The sequence below is a fragment of the Podarcis gaigeae genome (genome assembly GCF_964106915.1).
Source record: "Podarcis gaigeae genome assembly, chromosome: 7".
NCBI lineage: Eukaryota > Metazoa > Chordata > Lepidosauria > Squamata > Lacertidae > Podarcis > Podarcis gaigeae.
This window is the reverse complement of record NC_139683.1, coordinates 67,321,609-67,348,508: the sequence shown is the minus strand read 5'-3', so window position 1 is coordinate 67,348,508 and position 26,900 is coordinate 67,321,609. Positions and strand designations below refer to the sequence as shown.

At 43.9% G+C, this 26,900-nt stretch overlaps 1 protein-coding gene across 4 annotated transcripts in view; it reads left to right on the top strand.

Annotated features, from left to right (window-relative positions):
- Window positions 1–26,900, top strand: part of PHLPP1 (PH domain and leucine rich repeat protein phosphatase 1) — a 164,314-nt gene that overhangs the window by 74,082 nt on the left and 63,332 nt on the right. For all 4 annotated transcript variants that reach the window (XR_014566282.1, XR_014566283.1, XR_014566284.1 and 1 more), the window contains exons 2-3: window positions 8,895–9,091; window positions 15,021–15,146. Coding sequence is in view for 1 of the 4 variants with exons in the window: in XM_083747121.1 (XP_083603247.1) it covers window positions 8,895–9,091; window positions 15,021–15,146 (323 nt within the window). In the remaining 3 variants the exon portion in view is untranslated. The remainder of the gene's footprint in view (window positions 1–8,894; window positions 9,092–15,020; window positions 15,147–26,900) is intronic.

The following is a 26,900-nucleotide window of genomic DNA, read 5'->3' as shown; positions in this document are numbered from 1 at the left end:
ATATATTGATATATTGTTACATAATATATAAATACTATAATTGTCTCTTAAGTGGTTTACAAAAATAACAAAAACTATACAATGAAACAGAGAACTGTGATGCAGTATAAAATGCCCCCAAAGCAAAAATGCAGCAGCCTATTTTGAAATTGTTTAAGAGTCAGGGACACCATCCTTCTTCGCCCAGAGCATGTAACAGTCAGTCAGCTCACACATACGCATCACAAAATGCTTTCAGAAAGGCAGCTGTTACTCCTTTGTGCAGTACCTAGGTGCATGTGTGCGCTCTACCGCCACGCATGCATGTGCAGAAGTGGTCCCCCTTGTTGTGGAAACCTCAGGATCCGACTGGAGCTCCAGAACGGATCCCGTTCACAACCGGAGGTACCACTGTAGTAGCTTAGCAGTTGGATGCTGAGAGACTCCTAAGCTGAGTTTAGAGTTATTCTAGAGTTGATTATTTGATCTGTAGCACCAATGGGTCAGTCTGCTTGACTGTTAACCAGAAGGTTGGTTGGTTGAGTCCAGCTAGGGACAGTTGTGGACTAGATGACCCTTGGGGTCCCTTCCAAGTCTACAGTTCTATGATTCAGTGCTCCAGAAAAATTCTTTTTGGATTCGTTTTTAATGAGATGATTGAAAAATTGCTACTTTAGCTCCGAGACGTCTAGAATGTCCATGGCATTGATGGATGATGCAGCCATTTCATTGTGTTCATTTTGGGGTCAGTTGTGCCTTTTATTTATTCTGAAGCTGGGGAAAGCAAAACCTTTCTTCCTTTGCCTTTGTTTGTAGACATGTCTCATGGGAACAGCCATCCAAGTCCCAGAGCTAATTTGTAGAGTTCAGCTCAGGTTCAGAATTCTCTCTGTGCCTCTCCGCTAATGCCCGCATAAGACTCTGTTGTTGGATGGGCTGAGGTATCTCAAAAAGTTATTTATGCTCGAATGAGCCCGTAGTTCTGCATGTGGTGTTCATAGACTGTCTTAAAACATATTAGTGTATGCGAGGATATGGTCTTGACCGTGAAGAACAGTGGAGTGCCCTTTCTCACGAGCTCTGTTTAAAGGAAGGAAGGAAGTCTTTTTGTAAAGGAAACATTAAAAAAATTAAAAATAAGTAAGCGGTATTCTCCCTAACTTAAACATTTCTTAATATTAAAGCTCACAGGATATGATGGAGAATCCCTTACTGTTGTGTTTGTAAAGCTGTTGATGCTTATTTGCTGCCTGGGGGCTTCACAAAGGCAGCTAGACTGGTGACTGGCAGCGGCCGCCAAGACCATATAACACCGGTCCTGAAAGACCTACATTGCCTCCCGGAACATTTCCGAGCACAATTCAAAGTGTTGGTGCTGACCTTTAAAGCCCTAAACGGCCTCAGCCCAGTATACCCGAAGGAGAGTCTCCACCCCAATCATTCAGCCAGGACACTGAGGTCCAGCTTCGAGGGCCTTCTGGCGGGTTCCTCCCTGCGAGAAGTGAGGTTACAGGAAACCAGGCAGAGGGCCTTCTCAGTAGTGGTGCCTGCCCTGTGGAACACCCTCAGATGTCAAGGAAATAAATAACTCTCTGACTTTTAGAAGACTTCTGAAGGCAATCCTGTTTAGGGAAGCCTTTAATGTTTGATGTTTTATTGTGCTTTTAATATTCTGTTGGGAGCCGCCCAGGGTGGCTGGGGAAACCCAGCCAGATGGGTGGGGTATAAATAATAAATTTTATTATCATTATTATCATTATCATTATTTTATTATCTTCCATTTACATTTTTATTGATAATATTATCATCACCATCCATCTGGTTGGCTGCTGTGAAAACAAGATGCCATGCAAATGGACATTTCGTTTGATCAAGCATAGTTCTTTTGTTCGTCGTTCTAGGGAACTCCTGGAGTACCTGAAAACTTCTTAGGGATTCCTACTGGATCTTACCCTGAAATTGCATAGCCAGAGGGTTATAATGAGAGCATTCCACAGAACAGGGGTGGGCAGACTCCAGGCTTGTTGAATCTATTTCATTTTTGCTAGAACTCCCAAGAATTTGCCACCCAGAGCCAGGTGCTAAAGATAGACAGATGGCATTAAGGTACCGAGTGCCTCTGAACACTTTTGGAGCCCAGGAATTTGTTTATATTAGCAGAACTGAACTGACCTCGCAGTCCTTTCACATACAAGACCACACCATAGCTTTGCTGTTATAGAAGAGTTGGGACCCTTTAGGCCTCTCTATTGCAAATGATCTATCAGTAGATCCCAAACCTCCCTTCTACCCACCCCTGCTGTGGTTCACTCTTAAACCTCATCATCATCTGAAGGGAACTACCAATCCTGGCCACATAATACGGCTGGGCATCCTAAAACATGCTCCATAATCTTCTGAAACTCAAAGCTGTCCTTGGGTAGGCCAAGGCCAAGCTAAAGAATTTTAGGTGACACCTCATAAGAAGTGCTTGAGGCCTGGTTGTTCTTCCTCTTTTATAGATGGAGAACAGAAAGTGAGCAGCTGAGTGGACCTCCTGTTTATAGGAGGTTAAATGTGGCTAGTTGAGGATTTTAACCCAGGCTTTCTACACCCTAGTGCTGCTTCCTGTTCTTCGGCAAGCAGTTTTGCATTTTTGAGTGCTCGGCTTAGCCTTTCTCAGTCCTGCGAGGTGTTTGAAATGGTCATGTCCCATGAAGGTCTCCCAGGACTAAGCAGTCAGGGGAAGGACTGTGGCTTGGAGACGAAACACATGCGTTGCATGCAAAAGGTCCCAGGTTCCATCCTGGCATCTCCAGGGACGGGACACCACTGTCTGCAACCCCCTGCCAGTCAGTACAGAAACATTACTGAGCTAGATGGAACAATGGCCTGTTTTGGTATAAGGCAGATTTATCAGTTCCTATGTCGTGTTTTTCTGCTATATACGGGTTCTGTCAATTTGTGATGCAGCCCATCAACCGTATGTTGCAGCCTGCCAAGTGAGAGGCCGTCCCCTTGTTTTCCAGCCCCAGTAAAGCTGCAAAACCAGAAGGTATATGGAGCCTTCAGTACAACTTCATCCATGGCTGATGGCCTCTGAATCATAGCACAGCCCTGTTTATGCTTCCTGGGAAAGTCAACACTGTCCCTGCGATTGCCAAGGCAGACTAGCATTCCAGCTTGCTTCTCCCTTCCATTAGTGCCCATAATGGCTGTTTGATCAATCTGAGCATAAGCTGCATCAAGCCTCTTACATGGCATTTATGCCACCTTTTGCAGTTTGATCTTCATGCTATTTAAGTTATTTTAATTCAAGTCATCTCACTTGTTTACCCAGTTCTTTCTGTTTGTTTATGCGGGGCGGGGGGGGGGAGTCAACTAGTTGCCATCAGTAAGTTGCTTCTCCCTCTGTTGTCTTGTATAAAAGGTAAAGGGACCCCTGAACGTTAGGTCTAGTCGTGGCTGACTCTGGGGTTGCAGAGCTCATCTCGCTTTATTGGCCAAGGGAGCCGGCATACAGCTTCCGGATCATGTGGCCTGCATGACTAAGCTGTTTCTGGCGAACCAGAGCAGCGCATGGAAACACCGTTTACCTTCCCGCTGGAGGAGTACCTGTTTATCTACTTGCACTTTGACGTGCTTTCAAACTGCTAGGTTGGCAGGAGCTGGGACCGAGCAACGGGAGCTCACTCCGTCGCGGGGATTCGAACCGCCGACCTTCTGATCGGCAAGTCCTAGGCTCTGTGGTTAAACCCACAGTGCCACCCCCCCTGTCCCTTGTTGTCTTGTATAGCGAGCAACAACTCTCAGTGCTTAAACAAAACAAAACAAAACAAAACACTGTGCAGCTGAATATATATTGTGTTTGTGCACACATGCACAAACATGCATACATGTAGTGATCCAATGAAGCATATCTTAGAATAAGTGTCCCTTCCAAGCAGACATTTTTCTGCTATGAGAGCACACACCATGTGTTAGAATCCAAACTGTACATGTTCTCACCATTTAGCAATTCAGTTTTCAGCAGCTTCGCTTTTCTATGACCAAATAGATTGCTTTTGCATTATGATGTATACTATACAGTGCAACAGGGAAGAGGAAAAAAATCTCTGAAGGGCAGTTGTGAAAGTGGATGTGTATATGTAAAAATGAAGGCGGTCCATGTGTCAATTCTCTGATCTGTGAAGTCTCAATAAAACTTGATTTTTAATTTGTAGTTCAGCTTTTTTTTAGAGAAAAGAGAGCAAGACAGGCACAGAACTGCTTTAATAAATTCTCTAAAAAGACAGCTCTTTGGAAAAAAATCAGGTGATATATTTGAGTTTGCTTTCATTTCAGATAAGGCACAACAGTTAATACTTTTACAAAAGCCCAGGGCTCACCCCTCTCTCCCCGCCAAGCAGGGTCCAGAGCGCATGGGGTCACAGGTGTGCCTTTGGAGAATAGATGACACAGCCGAGACTGTTGTGATTTAAGAAATAGGGTATATACGCCTATTTGTACCTTCAGTTTGCATGGAGTGAGTCCAGATCTTACAGCATGGCTCACATCAGTACAGGGAACCTTTTTTTGTGTCTTCTTCCAAGATGGATCTCAGCTCTTCTTCCTCCTACTTCCCAGAAGCCCCTTGCCCTCCCCCAGAGGTGTTATCCTGGCAACCTTTGAAATCTGGTCACACCTGGTGCAAGAAGTTCCATTGTCTTGCTAATGACTCTCTTAATGGCCCCAGTTTGGCCAGGCTACCCAGGAATTCCTTTGCAGCTTATATTCTCCTTTCATATCACAAATAACCCCAAATCCTAGCATTTATTCATTTTAGCGTTTAGGGGAAACACTCCCCCCACCCCCAAGTTCTGTAACAATACTAAGCACTAGTTGCTAGCGAATTAGCAGAGTTTAAATCCCATCGTTTTCATTTCCAGGAGTTTCAAATGTTTTTAAACTTCCAACTCAACTCCGCAATATCCAACCTAGCCAATGGTTAGGAATGATGAGAATTGTAGTTGGGTAACCCAGTGTAAAAAAGCTTTCAGTGCCCATTCAGCTGGGGTCACTTTTGCATGTGGCACTGAAATAAACCAAATTCCCACCAGAACATGAAAGTTTTCTCATATGCCGTTCAATTAATTCAGTGGGGCTGGTGCTGGCTGCTTGACTGCCCAGGATTTGTTCTGGCTATGGGGTTAGATCAGCCTTCTTGCCATGCCTCTGTGACTTTTTTTTTTAAAGTACTTAATACTTCACCCTTTCAGTCAAGTAGCACCCAATAGGGCCAACATGAATTACACTTTCTCTCTGTGTAAGTATTGGGAACAAACCCTTTGCTAAATTTCAAAACGGAGCGAATAGAAAAGAAATTATAAACTTCACATAACCTTCTGCCTGAATCCTGAGGGGTGTGTGTGTGTGTGTGAGAGAGAGAGAGAGAGAGAGAGAGAGAGAGAGAACAACAATCTAAAGTTGGCATACCTGTGGAGGAAGATGCTTTAAAAGTACTGCCCTCTAGCACCACATGAATTAGTTTCTTGCCATGTACCACAAGTGATGAGTATGTTGAGAGATCCTGTATTGAATGTCCTGGAAGATGGAAGTATTCTCCTACTGGCTTCTCTGTCTTGTGATTCCTGATGTAAGATTTTTGTCCATTTATGTCCAGACCAACACTGCTACCTACCTGTGTCTTATTATGGTCCAGGTAGCTTCCAGCTAAAACAATAAATCGTTCAAGGTTGGCCTTGGGTTATCAGACCTGGGAGTTTGTGGTGAAAGGCAGGTAACTAATTAATAATAACAGTAGGCATCACAGCCAGAGGACTGCTTCTTTGACCTTGCAGTCTTTGAGTCATCTCCTGGGGTTCTCTGGTGAGGAATAAATACTCTGTTGTGTAGAGTGGGAGAACTCTAGCGCATGCCAGTCTCATGCTTTGCCAGCTCAGTTGGTAGAGGCTCAGTGGTGTAGACCACAGTGCCACCCGCATCCCGCAAGTGCCTGATAGCCTGGGGCAAAATGCGCCCAGTGCCTGGCAAATTTTGAACGCTGCTTCTAGCGCCATCTGTGCTCTGGACAATGAGTCAGCCACGTCTTACTCATTTTCATGGCTGCCCTGTTTTAACCATCAGAAAGTAAGAAATCTCAGTGAGTCATTGCTCCTTTACTGTTTCTGGCATTGGCTGCTTCTCTCTCCCCTCCCCTCCCCCCCCCACTCTGAATTACGACTGCAGGGTGATTTGTTGGGATTAGGTACTGGTTGCTGCACAAGTGGGTATATTCAATTTCCTTTTGAGAATCAATAACTTGAATTATGAGTGTATTTAAAAACCCTAAGTAGGGTAGGTCAGCTTGGAAAGACAGCTCTCTTGGTGCCTTTAGTTAAAAGCATATAACAGAAATAATTAAGTTGCTCCTCTTTTAATAGCACTCTAAATAAAATATATTGCCTGAAGTAGACCTCTAACATTCCTGTCCGGTCTTTATAACTTGGGCAGCATAAAGTATTCCAGCTCTGACCACTTCAGTGCAGACAAAACTAGTGATATTAACTCTCTACCTTTGCCTGCAAGCTGGAAAAAAACAATAACAGTAGGAGCTCTCCACTTGTTACTGCTTTTCTTTGAATAAGGAAATGTGGAGGATGTTGGTTTTGAATGGGACATGCAATTCTCAAGTTTTTCTGGCCGAGGGGAAAAAAAAGAGTTCACTGCCTATGCTGCTTGTTTTTTTGTGCATTTGGTTTTATTTAGTATTTTTTGAAGGAGGGGAAGAGATTAAATGGTTGCTGTTATCTCCCTTTAGTAACTGAACGTATGCAACCCTGCAATATTGAGGACACACAGCCCATAGTAGTTTAAACAGTAAGCTAGTGGGAAACTGCTAGGTCAGGGTGAACAATGCACCCCAAAAGCTTGCATCTCTTTGTGCCTATCAGTACTGCCAGTATTTGGGGGGGGGGGGGGCGGGGGAAGGGAGATAAGTAGCCATCACCTGTGTTAGGCTTCAAAGGCTTCTATGAATGTGAATGTTAAGCCACACCAGCGAGTGAAAATTGCTTGCCAAACAAAATCCACTTATTCACTGTGGGTGGCTTCCTGTTGTTAAGCAATAGCGACTTACCCTTATCTCCAGCAGATCCTGTAACAGCAATTAAAGCAGATCACTGTTGCATTCTAGTGTGTGCAACCTTTGGTCTTTACCCCACAGGGGTAAAGTCCTGGGGCACTTTAAAGGGGTTCATTTCTTTATGGCGAGAAAAGGCAAAACTATGGTCTCCATAAAAGATTTGCCCATCTTTCCTTTTCTCTTTCCCACTGCTGCCCCACTTTTAACACTCAATGTGTGTTTTGGGCAATGCAATATGTGGACCGAGTCTTGCTGCTCTAACCTTAGCTGATGGCCATTCCATCATATGGAAACTCCTCTAGTGCTCTGTGCACAATGCTGTGTTATAAAAGAAAAAATTGTGCAGAAGTTGAAGCTCCTGGTGCTTGTTTTCAGTGCCCTTGTGCTTCTTTTCTAAGTTGTACTGGTTGACTCCTACAAGACCTGCAGTATAGGCGCTCTCTAAACATCAAAATGTTTAATTTTGTAGCTGTTGCTAATGATGGTTTGGCAGCAAGTTGCAGGCGACTCTGGGGTTGCAGCGCTCATCTCGCTTAACAGGCCGAGGGAGCCAGTGTTTGTCCGCAGACAGTTTTTCTGGGTCATGTGGCCAGCATGCCTAAGCCGCTTCTGGCACAATGGACCACCAAAGCCAGAGCAGCGCATGGAAATGCCGTTTACCTTCCCGCCAGAGTGGTACCTATTTATCTAATTTTTGGGGGCGTGCTTTCGAAGTGCTAGGTTGGCAGGAGCTGGGACAGAGCAACAGGAGCTCACCCTGTTGCGGGCATTCGAACCACCTTAACCTTCTGATCGGCAAGCACAAGAGGCTCAGTGGTTTAGACCACATCGCCACCCGCACCTTAGAGACCAGCTAAGCTTGTTCTGGGTATAAGCTTTCGTGTGCATGCGCACTTCTTCAGATACACTGAAGCAGAAGTCACCAGACCCTTCTATATAGTGTGAGGGTGGGGTGGGGTTTTTCTCAGAAGGGTAGTAGGAGATGGGTGATTGATTCAATGGGTATGGTAAATCTGTTGACGACTGTAATTAGTCCTACAGGAAGAAGCAAGGAATGGTATGCAGATGACCAAAAAAAGCTTTAGCATATGTAATGAGACAAGAATCCAATATCTCTATTCATATGAGGTCTCTCCATAGTGTTCAGTTTAGTAATAAGTTGTAATTCAGCAACTTCTCTTTCAAGTCTATATCTGAACTTCTTTTGTAATAAGACAGCTGCTTTGAGATCCTGTTCTAAATGTCCTGGGAGATTGAAGTGTTCTCCTACTGGCTTCTGACGTCAGATTTATGTCCAGACCAACACGGCTACCTACCTGTGTCTTAATATGGTCCAGGTAGCTTCCAGCTAAAACAATAAATCGTTCAAGGTTGGTCTTGGGTTATCAGACCTGGGAGTTTGTGGTGGAAGGCAGGTAACAAATATAATTAATAATAACAGTAGGCATCACAGCCAGAGGACTGCTTCTTTGACCCTGCAGTCTTTGAGCCATCTCCTGGGGTTCTGATGTGGTCCAATACATCCATCCTCTCATGCAGATTGAGAAACCAGTTGTGCAAAGTCCTGGAGTTCACGGGACTATTTTGTGGGCATAGATTACCTCCCCCCCCCATTGTTCATGGGATTGTAGAAATCAAAATGTGCCGCTCCATAAATTGCTGTGTATTTTTAAGCTGTAGGGCCCTGTGAACCTGCGGGTTCTCACGACGGCCTTCATTTTGTCTCGCTGTCTTGCGCCTTTTGAGCCATGTTTGAAAGAGGAAAGCTTCCTTTTTTTTAACTGATAAAAGCTGCTTGCTGTTTCCATTTCAGGAAAGCCCCACAGCATTGGCAACTCTGAACGGATTCAGCTCTCAGGAATGTACAATGTTCGAAAAGGGAAAATGCATTTGCCGGTCAACAGATGGACAAGACGCCAAGTTATCCTTTGTGGGACGTGCCTAATTGTATCATCGGTGAAAGAGAGCCAGACTGGAAAGATGCATGTGCTCCCCTTAATCGGTGGAAAGGCAAGTGAATCACTCGGTTACTCTGCATATATGGTATACCAGAAATAATTAACCAGATCCTGTAAAAGTTTCCCATTGGGCGTAGATCTGGCCACACAGCATTTCCATTTGGATCCTAATGGGAGTGGGGTGCTGAGATTTTCAGTTGCGCTATACTATTTCTCCCCTTCATGTTCTGTTAAATTATGTACATGAATTGCTTTAAGAAGCCATGTTCATTTTGCATTTTTAATTTCTTTTCTGTGTATCTCTGACTCTTCGTTGCAGAGGCTTTGTTGCCATAATACTGTCTAAAAGTCTGTGCGTCATCATTGTGTCTTGGAAACGGCACCTTCTGATCTTACGGCCACCTAATGATGTAATGTTTAATGGGTTGGCGTCATGGGTAGCGCCGTTATTTTCCAGCCCAGAATCTTTGAGTTGATTTCCAGGTTTTGGGGGGGGGGTCTTGAGCTGTGACCTGAAGAAGCAACTCTTTGACCCTGACGATGAAGAGCAACAGGCAAAACACACTGCTTTGTTGACCCGACAGAGTCTGAGGATTGTTGTGTTCTTATCATGCCTAGTCAATAACAGAGGCGTCCTGTTTTCTGCCACTGCTTTGACAACTCTGTTCCTCTCTGTGCTGAAGAGGCTCTGAGGCTTAAGAAAGCAGTTAAGTCACTAGGCTAGCTTCATCTTAAGGAACTCCTTGTTAAAGCCTGCAGCCCTCTCAGAAGTAGTTGGACTACAACTCCCATGATCCCTGGGAGTTGGCCAGGCTGTCTGAGGCTAAAGGGAGTCCCAGCATCATCTAAGAGAGGACCACATGTTCCTTGTGCCTGCTCTAAAGTATTATAGGCATGGCAGGAGAGAGGTTGTGTTATGAGTAACTGGTGATCTCATTAACACTGCCAAATTAACCTGACAGTCAGTGTCCCAGCCATACCGTGCAGTTCATTCACCACCACAGTCAATTTTTTAAAATTGCTAGATAAAGAATCAAATGAGCAATTCAAATAAGCATTTCACCTTTGCAAGATTGTAATCACCTTGAATGCAAGAGCTTGCTGGCAAAATGTTGTCTTGGTTGTGCTCAGCGAATTGGTGGTAATTGCAAGCGTTCCAGTTCAAAAAAGCAGTGTTGTGCAGAAGGCAGTGAGGATACTTATTTTCATTCGTTCTTTGGCTTACTTCATTTCTTGTTACACATGCAAGGAGTTGCATATGTTCGTATTGTTTCATTTTTTCAAAGCAACTTTTAAGAATTCAACTATCAATTGGGTTGTAAAGCCCTGAAATACATAATGTATCTGCTGGTCCGTCTTGTGCTCTCCAGCCATTAATATTTCCCTTTATACCTCTGCACACCTTCCTTGCACACCCTCTCTGAATCTTTGGGTAGATCTTGGTTTTCAAAAGGCATGTGAAATGGTTTTTTCTGAGCAGTCCTGGCGAAACTAAGTTGAGTGGGCTGCTGGAATCATGCATTCAGAATTACAGTCTTGCAAAACAGCTGCCCAAAGGTTTGTTTAAAGGTTGGCAAAAAAAGAAAGAAAAAAGGTTTTGTATCTTTCATCCAATTTTTAATTTTTGTATTGCTTTTGGTTTTGGGGAAGGAAAGAAATCCAGGAATGACAGAAATAACCAATTCAGTACAACTTAACAATTCAGATAGTCTATCTTTCTCGCTAGAAGCGGTCACATCCCTGTAGTAGCTATTTTTAAATTATTTGCGTGAATAGAATTTATTAAAAGTTTTAGAAGGGACTGCAAGGCAGCCCACACTGGCAAATTAATTCTACTTTGTATGCTTCAGTGTGTAAACAGCAACTCATACTGAATTGGATAAAGGCTATAATGCATGAGTCAGTTTACACCAATATGCATGTGTTTAATCTGATTTAGACCCATGGACTTGAATGAAATTTAACACAGCAGCCTTAATGGTCATTAAATCACTGTGTTAAATAGTAGCATTTTGTTATTACTAGTCTGTACAGTGGTACCTCAGGTTAAGTACTTAATTCGTTCCGGAGGTCTGTTCTTAACCTGAAACTGTTCTTAACCTGAAGCACCACTTTAGCTAATGGGGCCGCCGCGCCGCCGGAGCACGATTTCTGTTCTCATCCTGAAGCAAAGTTCTTAACCCGAGGTACTATTTCTGGGTTAGTGGAGTCTGTAACCTGAAGCGTCTGTAACCTGAAGCGTATGTAACCCGAGGTACCACTGTATTCTCTACATCTGGCTTAACAACTTCCAATCTTTGGCCACATCTTCTTCCTTCTCCTCACATACCCTTGCATATTCTTTCTAGGATTATTATTATTATTAATACCCCACACCCACTCTGAGCGGTTCCCAGCAAATATAAAACATAATAAAACATTAAAAACTTCCCTATACAGGATTGACTTCAGATGTCTTCTAAATGTTGTATAGTTATTTATTTCCTTGAAATCTGATGAGAGAACATTCCACAGGGCAGACACCACTACCAAGAAGGCCCTCCCTCTAGTTCCCTGTAACTTTACTTCTTGCAGAACCACCAGAAGGCCCTCAGAGCTAGATCTCAGTGTCCGGGCTAAATGATGGGGTTAGAGATGCTCCTTTGGGTATACAGGGCCAAGCAGGGTTTAGCTAACCAGAACCCTTATTGGATGGCAGCTGGTAATGAGAACCACTACTCCCAGCATCCACACCAGTGCCATTCTAGAAATACAGTTCCTTAAGTGTTTCCTTAGAAACACAGGGATGGGGCACCTGCGGACTCCAGGGTTTGCTGGTATCCCACCAGTCCCAGTTAGCATGGCCAAAAGTCATGATTGATGGGATTGCAACAGGGGCACCTGTCCCATACTGTTCTTCAGGGTCAATCTACCCTCCGTCGGTGATATGAACAAGCAGGTACACTCTGCAGACGACCAAGGGCAGAATGAACCCTGAGTGCACTGTCTTCTCCCAGAGGGTTAGCCTGGGCCAACGATGCCTGAGTCATGGCAAAAGTGTGTGCTGAATGCCTAAGCACAACTAAATCTGTAATGGCTGGCAAAAGTGCCTGTGTATTCACTTCTTTACATACAGAGGACTTAAGCTGTGAAAAACTCTTGTATACTAGCACCTTCACTTGGGTCCAGAATATAGGTGGTGGTAATAATAATAATAATAATAATAATAATAATAATAATAATAATAGATTGATTGTACTCCATCCATCTGACTCAGTTGGCCCAGACATTCTGGGTGGCTTCCAACAGGATATACAAAAACACAACAGAGCATCGTACATAAATAGTTTCCCGATATAGGACTGCCTTCAGATGTCTTCTGAAAGCGGTGTCATTGTTTTTCTGTTTGACATCTGATGGGAAGGCGTTCCACAGGGTGGGTGCCACTGCCAAGAAGGCCCTCTGCTTCGTTCCCTGTAACTTCACTTCTTGCAGCGAGGGAACTGCCAAGATATCTGATTTTTTTGTATCCACAAACACGTGAATTCACCACCCCCTTTTCTGCCACCAAGGAGAACAAATCTGCCCCCACAGACCCTTGTGTTTAGTGTTTCTTTCAAACTCTCTGCAAGTCTAATAAATCTAGTTGTTACAACAGTGTTTCCCTGCCAGAAGCAACCAGCAATGTGTGCAAACTCGTACAGAATGGCATGCATACCGTATTTTTTGCTCTATAAGACTCACTTTTTCCCTCCTAAAAAGTAAGGGGAAATGTGTGTGCGTCTTATGGAGCGAATGCAGGCTGCACAGCTATTCCAGAAGCCAGAACAGCAAGAGGGATCACTGCTTTCGCTGCACAGCGATCCCTCTTGCTGTTCTGGCTTCTGAGATTCATAATATTTTTTTTCTTGTTTTCCTCCTCCAAAAACTACGTGCGTCTTGTAGTCTGGTGCGTCTTATAGAGCAAAAAATACGGTAACTTGAGTTGTGGGTGTGTGGAGGGGAAGACTCTGTATGGAACAGCTGTTCTTTGGAGGCAGTCCATGTTCTTTGAAACGTGTAGATGTGCCCTGACACTTCACAATGTGTGGAGCTCTGTGATTTGTCAAAACAGTCCTTCATAGTTATGGGTAGATCTAAATTGCTTTAGTTGGAAAGATTTACACATTGCATTTGAGTCTTCACTGGAAATTATTTGGTTTTTTTTATTATTTTTTAAATGGTTCTAGTCTTACGAGATGTAGGAAGAAAACTCTTACTTGCAGGAAGCCTTGTTCATTTAAACAAATGCTTTAAGAGAGGATAAGAGCTCTGTTTTATGCAGTTTTGGAAACTAGGGGGAAAGCCAGAATTCTTTCAGGAGCATAGCTGTCAACCGTCCCTTATTTGGTGGGAAAGTCCCTTATCCCAGCTCTGTGTCCCGCTGCTGTCCCTAATTGATGATGTCCCTTAAATTTCCTGGGTTTCAAAGGAAGCAGCTCCTCTTCCTCCCTCCCTGCCGGGAGGCTCCAACTGTGTTGCTGTGCTGCCTTGCTCACCCAATAAGGAGTCTTAAGAATGACCGGGGGGGGTGGAGCTTGCATGCCTTGTGCCGATCAAATCGGCCGCGTTGCCTGGGGACTTGCCTTTGCTCAGCGCTTCCCAGCGGAGAGGTGACGGTGGTTTTCCTTGCTGCATCCCCTTTGCCGGGTTGCTGTCCTGTGGGAACCACCGCTTGAGGCTTCGTTTGGCTGCTGGCTGGGCTTTCTGCCTTTGGCTCGGAGGGGCTCAGAAGTTGAACATACCTGTGTTTGGAAAATCCCTTATTTTGGCTGCTGATCCCTTATTTTCGAGGCTGCTGGTCCCTTATTTTCAAATCTGTAAGTTGACAGCTATGTTCAGGAGTATTTAATGTATCTTCTAAAGGCACTTAAAAGCACCAACTAAACCTTTTATTGAGATTTCTCTGCAACAGATTTATCAGCATTCCCCACCCCCACCCCATACATTAGCAGCACATGCTATGCTTCATGCACGCCAGCAGTTTTGCATATCAGCTGCTCTGTTTCCCTCAAGAAGGGTGTGGTGAATCTAAGAGGCAGAATGGTGTTGACAACTTGCTAATTAAAAGATCTTGCTATAAAGCTGAAACGAGGTGTATTAAGAACTGTGACCTTGTGCTTTCAGACCCACTTGGCCTCCTAATACTTCCTGGTTCATAGAGGTATCTAAATTGACAAGTGTAATCCTTTGAGGGTTTATCCAAAAGGAAGTCCCATTGTATTCAGTGGGGCTTAATTCCAGGTAAATATGGATAGCATTGCAGCCTGCATGGCATCAAACATTTTTGCATAATTCTATGGATTTTGAAAACTCATTTACGCTTAACAAGTCCAAATGAATGGAGTCTGGATGATTTAGGATGGCGTTCTCCGCTTACTTTGGCCTCAACAACACATCCACTTTGGGAACTGTGTAATGTTAAATGTTGTACACATCACTTTTCTGTCATACTGGAAGTCTTTGAGTCTTTTTTTGGAGTCTTGATTAGCAAAGCAGCTCTGGTCCCTCAAGAGTGAGGATTTCTGCTTCTCTGATGGGACTCCACCTCCCTCACTCTGTGCACCCCCTAAATCTCTTCTTTGAGGTTTCCCTAACCCTCTGGAGCAGATGTGGGGAGGAGGGCAGGGGGAGAAGATTGGGGGAGAAGTCCCATTGCACACGAGGAAATCCTTGCAGTGGCAGGACCCTTTAGTTTAGCACCGCTGCTGGTTAATTCAGAGTCTCAGCTTCCATCTTTAAAAAGTATTGTTAGTATTTAAATATTGCCTTTTGTTTCAAAAAGAAAAGTCAAGGTGGTTCACAAGCAAAGGCCAACAGCAAAATAGCAAAATCTATTAAAAATATAACTACCCCTAATTGAAATATACAGTAAAGCAATTTAATCAAAAATAGTTGAATATACTCATATTGGGTTTTGGGTTTTTTTTCCAATCCTTCCCCCCCCCCCCCTAAAAATGCAGGTTGAAGAAGTTAAAAAGCACCAGCACTGTTTAGCATTTAGCTCTTCTGGACCTCAGAGCCAGAGTTACTACATCTGTTTCGACACTTTCACTGAGTACTTGCGGTGGCTGCGGCAAGCTTCAAAGGTAAGACGAGCTTTGGACTCTTCCGGTTATTCAGAATACCCAGTATATTGTTCAAAAACCACTTGCGCTATTGACAAAATGGGTGTGGCGCGGGCAATTCCAAGTTAACGTTGACCAGCACTATTATCCTCCTATTACAGGCAGCAGGTGGGGGCTGATAGACAAATGCTGCTTTAAGGCAACCCAGGAGGGGTACGGTGGAAGGACTTTCCAGCTCATGCTCTTAACTGCTGTACCACTTCAGCTCATTCCAGCCAGGCAGCAATTTGTATGTGCAGCTCTGACTGTAGTCATCACTCCCCGCCCTCCAATGGAGAATGATTGATTCTTCTTTATTGCCACTGCCGCCACAAATTTGATAAAATTTACATAGGCCCAGGCCAAATGCTCTAAGTCAGGGGTGGCCAACTCCCAAGAGACTGTGATCTACTCAAACTGGCAGTGATCTACCCCATTTTGGTGGGTTCAGGTCAAATTTTTTGAGCTTTTTTTTTTTGAGAGGAGGAAAAGCACAGTTTCTTAGCATGCAAGGCAAACTTTTTGAACTTCTTGGGGGACCCAGTGATCTACCACAGCCGTTCTGGGATCTACTGGTAGATCACAATCTACCTGTTGGACATGCCTGCTCTAAGTCAGTGGTTACCAATTGGTGGTCCATGGACCCCGGAGGGTCTGTGGCGCCACCCACATAACAAAAACTACCATAGAGTTACTGAAATTTTCAAAAGTAACAGGACCATGGCTTGGGCTTTGAAAAACAGCTAATTGGGAAACACTGCTCTAAGTTGTTTTTAATGTTGTATTTTAAATTGTTGCAATCGGCCTTGGGACTGCAGTTGATCATTTAATATTATTATTAATAATAGAAGTAGTAGCAAATGGAGTGCCACACTCTCACAGACTTTAGGTGGTGGTTCCTGTCAACATTCTGTTTGTTTATCTGCATATTTATAATCGGCATTTTTATTGAAACATTTCAAGGCGGTTTATAACATATGAGGACAAAATCAGCACAAAAACATCACTGGGATTGTTCAATACAAGTTGCACCCATACTGAGTGGTCGTCCCCCCGAATGGTTGGAATGTGCCATTGATGCTTCCAGTTTGCCTGGAAGGAAGGCAGAGAGGGGTTTATGAGTGGGTGTACTAGCCTACTGTGTACAAAAGTAAACAAATTCTGAACCTGAGGCGCGTTGTGATGGAACACTCCTATAATTTTCCATGACACATTGTGATAGAGAGTAATTGTAATCAAGAGAATTGCAGTTGACTGTTTAAGATGGTTAGACGGTTTCAATGTGAAATAGGTTTGTACATGTGAAAACTTAATGGTGCATTCACTCTCTCTCTCTCTCTCTCTCTCTCTCTCACACACACACACTCTCTCTCTCTCTCTCTCTCTCTCTCTCTCTCTCTCCCCCAGAAGCTCAGTGGTGGCAGCTGTCTTAATGTGACATTTGTGTGGCCTATGTATCCTTGCTGTTTTCCTATCTTCTCTCACTTTGCCTGTCTGCTTCACTTTCTTCCTTTGCAAACTGAACGAGTAGAAGTAATGCCAGGTGGAAGCACCTCAGCCACACAAGAGACCCCCCCCCTTGGTTTTCCCCTCCCCTCACTGTCGTGTTCAACTTGATTGTAATTGTGTGCTCCAAAATGAAAGCTGCTCATTAGTTCTGGTTATCCTCTTTCTGGGAGAGCAGTTGTCTCCTTATTTCCAACAGCTTGTCTTGGAAATTAAGGCAGATCTAAATTAGAGTGAAGCAGCATAAAAATAATAAAAGTTTAGAAGTATGGGGAAGATTGAGTGAAGAAGAAAAAAATTACTGATTGCATGAGATTACTGTGTACCACCCTGTGCCTTCTCTTACTCTTTGTTCAGCTGCGTTGGGAAAGTTGCCAGTGTAAGCTCAAATCTCCATGCAAGTCGCAGTTGACATCTTCTTTTCTTTGCATGCTGATGCCATATAGACTTGCTCACCACAACAGAGCCCAGGATTTGGCAAAACCATGCAAGCCAATTCGCTTGTGCTTCCCACAAATTCTGTTGGATTGTGTGGTGACTGTGTGACTTGACATTTTAAGACAAATGACTTGATAGTATCGAAATGTTTGTGGTTTGTTTGATTTGGGTGTCTAAGTTTGTGGGTGTCGTAAGTTGTAAGCAGAAAGAGGAGGAGAAAAGGGAGGCTGTCTAGTAATTCTGTTCAGTCTCTTGCCCTGTGAGTTTTTTTCTTTTGTGATGGGTGAATAGAGAGTCAATACAGACAGCGGTAACTTACTACAGTGTGCATTCAGCTACTTGGAAACCCTCCATTCCTGTTACAGTATTGAGACACTGTTGAACTTTTTGTACAGGGCCTGGAAGTTATAAGGGGTTCTGGGAGTTCATAGGAAGTGCACGACAATAATGAGTCATCTGCAGCCACCTAACACATTCCCGAGAGAGATGGGAACTCATTCAGCAATTTGTCGGCTAGTACAAGGGAAGACAGGGACGTGGGTGGCACTGTGGGTTAAACCACAGAGCCTAGGACTTGCCGATCAGAAGGTCGGCGGTTCGAATCTCCGCGATGGGGTGAGCTCCCGTTGCTCCTGCCAACCTAGCAGTTCGAAAGCATGTCAAAGTGCAAGTAGATAAATAGGTACCGCTCCGGCGGGACGGTAAACGGTATTTCCGTGCGCTGCTCTGGTTCGCCAGAAGCAGCTTAGTCATGCTGGCCACATGACCCGGAAGCTGTACGCTGGCTCCCTCGGCCAATAAAGCGAGATGAGCGCCGCAACCCCAGAGTCGGCCATGACTGGACCTAATGGTCAGGGGTCCCTTTACCTTTACCTTTACCTTACAAGGCAAGACACCCCAGTGCCCTCTAAATCTCTCTTTCTGCTCACCTTTAGGCAAGGCAACAGGAACCACTTCTTGCCCTGTTGTTGAACAGCACCTGGATTCCTAAATGTGTAGTGAAGTGGTAGCCCCAATAACTTGAGGCCGTTGACTGTGGATGAGGCTGGTTGCTTGTTGTTCCTCTTCATTATTTATTATTTTACTTGCTTTGAGATATATTTATTTCATCTTTGTTTCATAATTTTACATAGCTCTTGATTGTATGTCAGTGGTTAACACTAGGCTCACCTTCAGTGCTGTTTTTCTAGAAAAAGGGGTGCCGGAACTCAACATGGACGCCTCCCTTGTCCTCTTACAATGGCAATGGCGCCCACCTGTTGGAATTGGAGAAAAAGCCCTGCTCACCTTCATTTTCCTCATAAGAAGGTTCCCTGCCTCCCTCTTACCTAGTGCTCAAATATTATACACAGGCCCATGTATTGTATACATGAGTTGAGATGCGTTAGGGGGGACGAATGAAACTTAAGAAGGTTGAGCAAGTTGCCACGAATGTGACTGACATATCTTTGTGGTTCATGGCTTTGCTATTCGCACGTGCGTCCTGTTCTAGAATCCATCCCTTTGTGTATATTTGCATTTGTGCTGTAAGTGAATACAGTTCAGTGATTGAAACTCTTCCCCACCCCACCAGTTCCTTTTCTTACTAAATATATATTTAGAGAGCTATTGGACTGTGTAGAGAAATGTTGAGATTTGTGTGTCGTCTCTAAAATTTACTTTTTAATGAACACTTGGACATGGGGAGAAAGTGTCGTATGTGTTTGGGGGGGGGAAGTGATTTTTTTTGGGGGGGACCTGGATTGCCATGTCCTTGATCAGAGTGGGGAATTGTTTGGACCAGATATTGCTGGACTCCAGCTCCAATCGACCTCAACCAGTATGGCCAAGAATCTGAGATAATGGGGTTTGTAGCGCAACAAAATCAAGAAGGCGGAAGCTTCCCCAATCCAGTTCTACATGCATGTATGTATTCACATCTATAAACTGCAGAACTAGAACAGGATTATTTTATAGTCCCTCTTTATGTGTTAATTGTGTGAAGGGGCTCCACATGCTTAAAAGGTCAGTGAAGCTGTGCCATTGCCTGTGGTTGCAAGATTGACTTACCATGTGTTTAGGATAGACGTCTGAAAAGGGGAAGCCTGCATTCATAGACCTCTGTGGGGGCTGGAATCCGGAATCAGTACAGTGGTACCTCGGGTTAAGTACTTAATTCGTTCTGGAGGTCCGTTCTTAACCTGAAACTGTTCTTAACTTGAAGCACCACTTTAGCTAATGGGGGCTTCTGCGGCGGCGGAGCACGATTTCTGTTCTCATCCTGAAGCAAAGCTCTTAACCCGAGGTACTATCTCTGGGTTAGCCGAGTCTGTAACCTGAAGCGTATTTACAGTGGTACCTCAGGTTACATACGCTTCAGGTTACAGACTCCGCTAACCCAGAAATAGTGCTTCAGGTTAAGAACTTTGCTTCAGGATGAGAACAGAAATCGTGCTCCGGCGGTGCAGCAGCAGCAGGAGGCCCCATTAGCTAAAGTGGTGCTTCAGGTTAAGAACAGTTTCAGGTTAAGAACGGACCTCCGGAATGAATTAAGTACTTAACCTGAGGTACCACTGTAATTTGAAGCGTATGTAACCCGGGGTACCACCGTATTTCCCTAGTTTGGTGTGACAGTCTTATTGAAGATAGATCAAACTTTCTCTTGCAGAACTTTGAGGAGAACGCTTTGGAACTTAGAAGAAAAGAAGTGCTCTTGGAGCTATGTTGCTCTTTGAACACTAAAGAGTTTTTAATTTACCACATGCCTGGTCATATTTACCAGAATAGGTTGACCAATGGCAGGATCAGAGTGAACAAAACATTGCAGTTGTGGTGTTTTAAACAGCAACAGAAAACACCATATGGTATGCAGACCACCTGTTCCTTATAGGATGTCACTGGCAAGTTCATGTAATGGATTCTTGTGTTAAACTCTGAACACTTCTTTATACTCAAGACAACTGATGGGTGCTCTTTACGTGGTCACTCAGGGCTGAGTCAACCAAGGATGAACACTGATTCATAAGTTATCTGCAGCCATGTAAGGGCTATTTCTCTGTGGGTGATTTCCATGCCGTTCCAGTAATGTTTTGAAACAACATCATGCATAGCCTGTGGGCAATGACATGGTTTTGGTGCTTGTGAGTTGTCCTCCTACCTTCTGACTGGACGAGCTTTGGATTTTGTTGTTTAGTCGTTTAGTGGTGTCCGACTCTTTGTGACCCCATGGACCAGAGCATGCCAGGCACTCCTGTTTTCCACTGCCTCCCGCAGTTTGGTCAGACTCATGCTGGTAGCTTCGAGAACACTGTCCAACCATCTCGTCCTCTGCCGTCCCCTTCTCCTTGTGCCCTCCATCTTTCCCAACATCAGGGTCTTTTCCAGGGAGTCTTCTCTTCTCATGAGCTGGCCAAAGTATTGGAGCCTCAGCTTCAGGATCTGTCCTTCCAGTGAGCACTCAGGGATGATTTCCTTAAGAATGGATAGGTTTGATCTTCTTGTAGTCCATGGGACTCTCAAGAGCCCATAATTCAAAAGCACCAATTCTTTGGTGATCAGCCTTCTTTATGGTCCAGCTCTCACTTCCATACATCGCTACTGGGAAACCATAGCTTTAATTATATGGACCTTTGTTGGCAAGGTGATGTCTCTGCTTTTTAAGATGCTGTCTAGGTTTGTCATTGCAGGTGTCTTTTAATTTTGTGACTGCTGTCACCATCTGCAGTGATCATGGAGCCCAAGAAAGTAAAATCTCTCACTGCCTCCATTTCTTCCCCTTCTATTTGCCAGGAGGTGATGGGCCCAGTGGCCATGATCTTCTGGGGGTTTTTTGGGATAGTAAGGAGCTATGCTGAAGGCATGCCCTGCCCATAGGATTGCTGGATCTAAATGGTATTGAGGTCCCCATAGGGAAGTCCTTGGTTTAAAGCGGTGAATGGTGAATCTCTTATTACTGAGAGATGCATTTCCACACTCCCAGCTTTTAACAAGCTCCGTGATGGGGCGCACAGATTAGAAACTATTTCTCCAGACAAACTGCCATTGATGTAATAATTGTTTGGTTTTTGCTAACATACAGTTTATTTTATTTTATTTTTTATTAAGGGTTTTCTTGTTTTACAGTGTAAGTGTAATGCCTCGTATTTTTTTCCCCATGTAACATTTTTACAAATCCGTTTCATTTGTTGAGGCATTAGGGGGAGAAGAAAAAAAAGAAAGGGGGGTGGAGGGAGGGGAGATGGATGGGGGTGGGGTCGGGTAGTGGTTAATGTATGTAGAGCTTGGTGTCAGCGTGCTTGTGTTGTTCACTTGTGTTCCTTTGGTGGTGAGAGAGGTTGGGGTTGGCCCTAGGGTGTGGTTGTTCATTTGGGGTTGGCTGTGGTGATCTTTGTTTTCATGTGTGAGTGGGGTGGGTGGGTGTTTTGGATCAGGTTAGCCATATTGATTTGTATGCTGTTGGTGGATTATTGTCATTGTCCTGTTGGGCTGTGTATGTCATAAAGGGGAGCCATACCGGGGTGAAGGTGTCTTCTTCTGTTTGTCCCCGTGTCAGTTTCAGTTTATTAGTTAAGTTTTCTAGTAGGGCTGTTTCCCATACTATTTGATACCATAGGTCCATGCTTACTCCTGACAGGTCTCTCCAGTGTCTGGTTATGGTGTTTCTGGCTGCTGAAAGTAGGTGGGTTATGAGTTCTTTGTGGTGTAAATGGGCATTGTTGTCTTGGAAGATGTTTAGTAGGGCCAATTCTGGGGTGACTAACATACAGTTTATATATATTCCTTACATTGCGCAAACATTCTGCCTTCAAACAGTGCAGTGCCTTTTTTTTTTTTTGCTTCATGTTCACTTGCAGAAGAGATGGGAGTTTGCTTGTGCTACCTGCAGATAGTCAAGGTTAAGGGGACAGTGAACTTTCATCTCAGCAAATTTATTGGGAACACCCGAACAATTCTTCTTTTGCGGGAGAGAAAAGGTTCACCTTCATGCCTGAGAATATCAATACATTGTAATTTGAGGAAAGCCCACCCAAGGGTAAAACGCTTCACAGTTGGGCAGGGGCGCAGACCATAAAAATGATCATAGGTTAAACGAATAAGCCTTCTAGTTTGTTAAAGAAAGTACTGAGGGGGAGGTCACTGGGATAATAGCTGATGGGACCAGTTTGAGGATTTCCCTTTGCAATGCATGCATGTGATTGACACCTGTCAAATTTAGTAGTAGGCTACATGCCACAACTAGATTTCCTCCTCCTCCTGTAACAGACATCATAGCCAGTAGAGGTAATGGGAGTTGTATGTTCAACATCTAGATGTCCTCTGGTCTAGATTCTTCTTCTTCTTCTTCTTCTTCTTCTTCTTCTTCTTCTTCTTCTTCTTCTTCCGTAATGCAATGGACTAACTAAGACAATTTCTCCCCCATATTGAAGCTCTGTTACTAATGAGGGGTTTCTTGGAGGGTAAGTGTCCTCTATCAAACCATTAACTGATAGTACAAAATGTGGGAAGTTTCAGGTCTTCCTTTCTCCTAAATCAGACACTGTTTTTATTGAGGAGCCTGAAACGTGGAGACAAAGTTAGGACTGAATGATGTGATTTGTTGTGGCCGTTTCCCTGGCTATTTAGGTAAAAAGAAGAGTTTAATGTGAGATACAATTCCTTAATTGTAACGTTTGCTTTTACAAGACTTGACAGGTTCTGATTTGATGAAGCAAGGTCATTCATATGTTCCTGTCAACTTGTAATTTTCTGCTCGGTTAGATTTTATATATGTTTTCTTAAAGCGATGCTGACAAGAAAGCCACATACCTTCATTTGACAGGTAAAACAAATTTTTTATTTAGCCTACGTAATTTAAACCAGTGAGATCAAATCTGTTGCCACCACAACTTTGTGTTGGGCAATGTCCTACAGTCGCTTGACCCAAAGAGGTTTGAGTTCAGTTTTCCACTTGGCCACAAACTCAGGTAGTGATTGTTAAAATGGGATAACTTCTACTTACTTCACCCTGAGCTTCCTGGTGGGAGGGCAAGCTGCAGGACCATAGTACATTGTTTTTAATCAGGGATGGGGAACCTGAATCTCTCTAGGCATTGATAGACTCCCTCAGTCAGCATGGCCAGTGGTCAGAAAGAATGGGAGTTGGAGTCCGAGAAGACGACTTGTAGAATCTTTAGCAACAGAGGCATGGTATAGAATTGGCACTTTTGCAAATGGCACTTTCTCGGTTTCCCTTTTTGTGGACCATGTTTTTGGATGCATTGGCTTCAAACTGTGTTTCTGAAGGAGGCAATTTTTTAAAAATTAAGAATTCACAGAATTGCAGGGGTTCATATGGGCACCCAAGAGTCATTTTGTTCAACCCCCTGCAGTTCAGGAATATTTTGCCCACTATGGGAATCAAACCGACGGCCCTGAGCTTAAGAGTCTCATGCTCTACCAACTGAACTCTAAACCTTCTTTCCCCACCACCACCTGTATTGTTCTGGAAAGATGAAGTGTGCCCCACTTCCCTGTCCTGTTTTGGTGCTTCTACACGCCATGCAAAGAAACTTGGATTTGTCACGTGAGATTTATGACTAGAGATGGAGTTACTTCTGTCCTGGCGGGATAGCTTTTAGTTTGCCACCGTCCTCAAAATAATTCTCGGTACCCAGAAATTATCTAGAGAGGATGTGGTTATATGACTTTGTCTTTCTGTGGGTGAACAGCAAGTGGTTTTCAAATAATGATGATTTACAAGACTCTGCACTTTAGAGTGCAAGCTAGCAATAGAACGTGCTTCAATTGCTTCCTCTTTCTGCCATCAGACTTGCATGGCGTATCTTGCTTTCTCGAATTCCTCTTCACTTCTCGTACAGAATTTACTGGCATTATTTTATTAGGAATGGCACACTCTTGAGACCCACACAGTTGCCAGTGCTCCACCCAGGTGCTCAAAATACGCAGATTTCCTGTAGTTTTAGAAATATACCTTAGGACCACCGTGATTGACAGTGTTGCACCCTCTCTGAAATGGTTGAGCCTGCCTTCCTGCTCCAAAGTGGTTGTCGGGGCAGGAGGAATCCTTCTCCCCCATGAAAAGGTACCACTCAGAGTTTGGCTTTGTTGCCTGTAGGGCCACTAGTCATATCTTTTTGCTCCAACCAGGATTCCCTGCCCCTCCCATTCTTTAATTATTATTTTTTTAAGGGTTTAATCAACGGCTTGTTCTGAGGGGGTAGCCTGTTTTTGTACATTTGAATCAAAGGATGGTAGAGTCGGAAGGGACTCTGAGGGTCATCTAGTCCAACCCCCTGCAATGCAGGGATCTCAACTAAAGCATCCATTACAGATCGCCATCCAACCTCTGCTTAAGAACCTTCAAGGGAGGAGAGTCCACAACCTCCCAAGGGAGACAGTTTCACTGTCAAACAGTTCTTACCGCCAGAAAGTTTTTCCTGATGTTTAGCTGGAACATGACTTGAGTTTCATTTGGTTTACAGTATGCGTAAATGTATTTCCTGTTTGGAATAGCATTGGTGTCGGGGTGGGGGTGGGGTGCTGAAAACCCCCAGTTTTCCCTCTTGTTAATCAGTATTTTGCCATGCCAATGACAGATTTCCAAATGGGCGCATGGGTCCGAAAACCAAGCAAGTTCATTTGTTAGATTAACTGTTTTTAAACCCTTGTTTATAAATTCAAAAGTGCTGTATGCTTAGGCAGCACTTTAAAAAAACCACACTTTTTTAAAAAACAAAACTTTAGTTGTTGAAGTGCCAGGGGTCAGCAATTTTTTTTCAGCAGGGGGCTGACCTTGTGGGGGGGCCATACTATCTATCTATCTATCTATCTATCTATCTATCTATCTATCTATCTATCATCTATCTATCTATCTATCTATCTATCTATCTATCTATATGGGAGGGGGAATGAACGAATTCCTATGCCTCACAAATAACCCAGAGATGCATTTTAAATAAAAGGACACATTCTACTCATGTAAAAGCATGCTGATTCCTGGAGCGTCTGTGGGCTGGATTTAGAAGGCGATTGGGCCAGATCCAACCCCTGGGCCTTAGTTTGCTTACCCATGCCTTAAGCGCTAGTTCACACCCTCTGCTATGTTTTGTTGCCTAGCAAGGAAGAATATCCTTTCCCATTTCACATAATTCCTGCCCGTGTTAAAACTCTAGAATTGGCTTCTAAGTGGGGCTTTCAGCTGCTGTCTTCTGAGTGATACGCAAATAGTATGTAGCTTTGTAAAGAGCAAATTTTCATTGATGGTGGTTAAATATGAGCGCAGCTTTTGAAAAGTGCAAAATGAATTTTATTTTTATTATTTATTTATTGAATTTTGTATACCGCCCTATACCCCTGGGCGATTCACATAAAAATGACTATATATATATATATATATGCAGGTTTTGGTGTCCTCGGGTGTCTTCCCGTGTAAAAGTTGGGGTGTCTAGGCGACGTTTCGACGAGGTCTCACTCGTCATCTTCAGGCTGGTGCTTTCGGCTTCTTGTTACTGGAACAGAGCGGGATCTCAATGTTTGAGTTCCTATAAATACTGTAGAGGGGGTGTGGTGTCTAGCCTCCAATGTTCTGGGCAGAGAGGAAGTTCCCAGGCTAGTGTGCCTTTTCTTCTTTTGTTCCTTAATTACTTGACACCCCAACTTTTACACGGGAAGACACCCGAGGACACCAAAACCTGCATTCCTGTACCCGTGAAAATCTACGAAAGCATATATATATATATATATATATATATATATATATATATATATAATCAAAATAAAAGCCACAACCCAATAATACCCACCCCCCCAAAAAAATTAATTCTCAGTTGTGTTGCTTGTGCAATCACACTTTTTGATTTCCCATGCATATTCCGCTGTGGTTTTGAGATTATGGCCCATGCAACAGCCTGCACATACTTTGCATGGTAATTCCAATATGAAATTATTCCAATTATCAAAGTAAGTTACATTGCCAGAGTGCTAACTTGAGAAGCAGTTCTGAGATGACCTTTGCGGTATATTAGTTGGCATTGCAAGTAGGAGGGTTCCTAGTTAGAAAATGGACCTGGAGTAAATTCACAGGATGCTTTTCACACATAACACTAAAAGCACTATTTTCACATAACTATCTCTTTGCCAAATGGAAAATGTGCATTGGCTGGAACATGTATTTGACTTGAAAGGCGCTGTGTTTTCTGCTTTCTAACCTTTGTTCTGTTTTGGTTTTTATCTTGCTTCCCAGGCCCAGTTGGGACCATCATCTCACGAAATTCATTCATACACCCAAATAGGGCCCTTTTAGTGTGTGATGTGTGAAACTTCTCTATACTGGTGGGGAATGTCCTTAAGAAATTTGAATTCTTGTTCTTTGCTTGCTTGCGTTTTCCTTGGAGCTAAAATGAGAACGGTTTTCCTTTCATCAACTGCTCCATAAATGGGTAGAAGTGTCCCACCTCCCTAGCTCAGTAACTTGAAAGCTTATGTAGTTCGGTGTAAGTCGCCAAGAGCCAGGAAGAATCTGGTTCCGATCTCCTGAGTCATGAATTCCTTGGCCCTGTTCTGAATAAGTATGATTTATCGGACCAGGATTACAGTACGTTTCCGAGCACAATTCAAAGTGTTGGTGCTGACCTTTAAAGCCCTAAACGGCCTTGGTCCAGTATACCTGAAGGAGCATCTCCACCCCCACCGTTCCGCCTGGACACTGAGGTCCAGCGCCGAGGGCCTTCTGGCGGTTCCCTCCCTGCGAGAAGTGAGGTTACAGGGAACCAGGCAGAGGGCCTTCTTGGTAGTGGCACCTGCCCTGTGGAACGT